General features: G+C 39.8%; 1 protein-coding gene across 3 annotated transcripts in view; it reads right to left on the bottom strand.

Moving 5' to 3' along the window:
* Nucleotides 1–2,500, bottom strand: part of LOC144957462 (cysteine sulfinic acid decarboxylase-like) — a 22,678-nt gene that overhangs the window by 15,144 nt on the left and 5,034 nt on the right. For all 3 annotated transcript variants that reach the window (XM_078888741.1, XM_078888743.1, XM_078888742.1), the window contains one exon: nt 2,346–2,455. In XM_078888741.1, the coding sequence (XP_078744867.1) occupies nt 2,346–2,439 (94 nt within the window). In that variant the 5' untranslated portion in view covers nt 2,440–2,455. The remainder of the gene's footprint in view (nt 1–2,345; nt 2,456–2,500) is intronic.

The following is a 2,500-nucleotide window of genomic DNA, read 5'->3' as shown; positions in this document are numbered from 1 at the left end:
CACTAAAAAAAAAATAATTTAAATAAAAAAAAAAAAAATTAAAAAAGTAGAAAGAAAAAAGAAATCCAATAATATAGCAACTACGCGTAGCATGCCTTTAATTCTCATGGCCGGTGATTTCCCTCGTTCTCTTTATTTGAAAAAAGAACTTTGAATAAACCTTGTAACCTTACGTCATTTTATCAATTAAGCTTCCATTTCACGATTAAAATCATTAACCCCACACGGAGTGTAATGTTCACACAAATTAGCTTCGTTCTACTTCTTATCTATATAAAGAAAAAGTCGATATTCACACCGCATTGCCCGGTCACTAAGTAGACTTGTCTACCTTGTTATATCAAAGGGATGGAATTCTGTCATGTCATTCCCACGCCTCACTTATTTACACTATATTTCTACATATTGTAGCTATGTCTCATCGTCAGTAGGAAAAATGACTGATCAACAAGTTCAAAGAGATCTGTCTTTCTCTTTGTGTGTCCTCATTGATATGTGTAAAAAGGGTGTACAATTTAAAACGTTAAGGTTGCCAATTTTCTGTATATTTAAGGAATTCAGTATTTTTAAAAACCTCCGTATAATATATCCAATCACCTGCTGAACTGAGAAAAGTAAGTAGGCTACATAATACCAACGTTCAACGATTTGATGGTGGTTGGTCGATGTGTTCAGATAGTGGTCGGTGGTCGGTCGATGTGTTCAGATAGTGGTCGGTCGATGTGTTCAGATAGTGGTCGGTCGAGGTGTTCAGGTAGTGGTCGGTGGTCGGTCGATTTGTTCAGATAGTGGTCGGTGGATGTGTTCAGATAGTGGTCGGTGGTCGGTCGATGTGTTCAGATAGTGGTCGGTGGTCGGTCGATGTGTTCAGATAGTGGTCGGTCGATGTGTTCAGATAGTGGTCGGTGGTCGGTCGATGTGTTCAGACGTCCCGTCCTACATGTTAAATGTTGCTGTTGACCAGGGACCCCTTGTAAAGTGCTTTGAGCACATTTAGTGGATATTGCGCTATATAAAGCTCAATTTTATTTTCAGATAGTGGTCGGTGGTCGGTTGATGTGTTCAGATAGTGGTCGGTCGATGTGTTCAGATAGTGGTCGGTCGATGTATTCAGATAGTGGATGGTCGATGTGCTCAGATAGCGTGGTCTGTCGATGTGTTCAGATAGTGGTCGGTTGATGTGCTCAGATATTGGTCTTAGATGTGTTCAGATAGTGGTCGGTCATTGTATTCAGATAGTGGTCAGTCATTGTGTTCGCGCAAAAGTTCAGTAAATATTTTCCCCCTGAATTGGCAAGCCTGTAAAGTATGCTCAACGGTGTATAATAACATGGGCAGCCATAATATGGTCTTGTGGTATGACATTCGCTTTCGGATCGGAAGGTCCCGGGTTACTTTACCTATTGTTATTTACCGATTCCTGACAGCTGGACATATGAATGTGTCATTTTCTAATGGCGTCAACGTAACATTTAAGACTAGCGATGTGGTGGCTCGTATAAATTCTACCTATGTTACGTGTTGTCGTTGTCCTCGTGGGTGGCAATGATATCAAAAATTCACTGGATAAAGCACTTTACACGAGCCTCGATTGACCCAGATGTGACCAAGTATGTGTATGAGGTCGACATTACAAAAGCCTTAAAGATATTCTTAACTTAAGAAAATTAATACATTTGTAATACAGTAGTCGCTGGATTCTGGCACCCTGAATACGCTTCAACAGTCGCAACGTCACTTCCCTCGTAATGACGCATGGTAACTTAGTAACTGGCTCTAAACTATCAGAACAATGGCGGACGCCTTTATGAAATATTCTCCGACGAGCATAAAAGCGTTTCCAGAGGGGGAAAAAAAACATTATAAATCTGATCATGTTTTGACTTTTACACATTTTGATCACAAGACATATGAAAAGTTCTAGCCAGCAGGAAGAATAAAAAGTACAGATTTTCTTTGTTTAGAACCACGATGGCCGCCGTTGCTGGGCTACGTGACATCAGACTATTGAATCCAATCCAGCAATACGTCACGCTGGAGCTGGGTGACCAAATTTCATCAATAATAATATTATGTCATGACCTCCCATGAGCATCGAAATTCGACACGTTCAGATTCTAGCACGCTTTTTGGCTGCTCCCGATAGCGTGCTGGAATCCAGAGAGTACTGTACTGAATTTACTAAATGTGTACTGAATTCAATATCATGTCTTTTATGTCAGAAATGAAGTAAAATGAAGCGCATTAAGCATGGTGACGTCGAGAAAATGCACCACATACTATCATAAAACCATGTTTGATTCATATTATATAATATTTGAAGAGGGTTTGAACTTTGAACTCACCGTAATCATGTTCTGATTGGCAACATACAGGTAAGTCAGAATGACATCCATTTCCATTGGTTTCTGCTTTGGTTCCACACGACCCGTTCTCCATCTTGGTCAACAACCACCTAAAAAAAAAAAGGATTATAAAATTTCCGAAATATTATAGTCTA

Source organism: Berghia stephanieae, chromosome 12 (genome assembly GCF_034508935.2).
Source record: "Berghia stephanieae isolate SIO BIC M18660-M18661 chromosome 12, UCSD_Bste_1.3, whole genome shotgun sequence".
In the NCBI taxonomy this organism is placed as follows: domain Eukaryota; kingdom Metazoa; phylum Mollusca; class Gastropoda; order Nudibranchia; family Aeolidiidae; genus Berghia; species Berghia stephanieae.
Note: the sequence above shows the minus strand (reverse complement) of the source record. Positions and strands in the feature narration are given on the sequence as shown.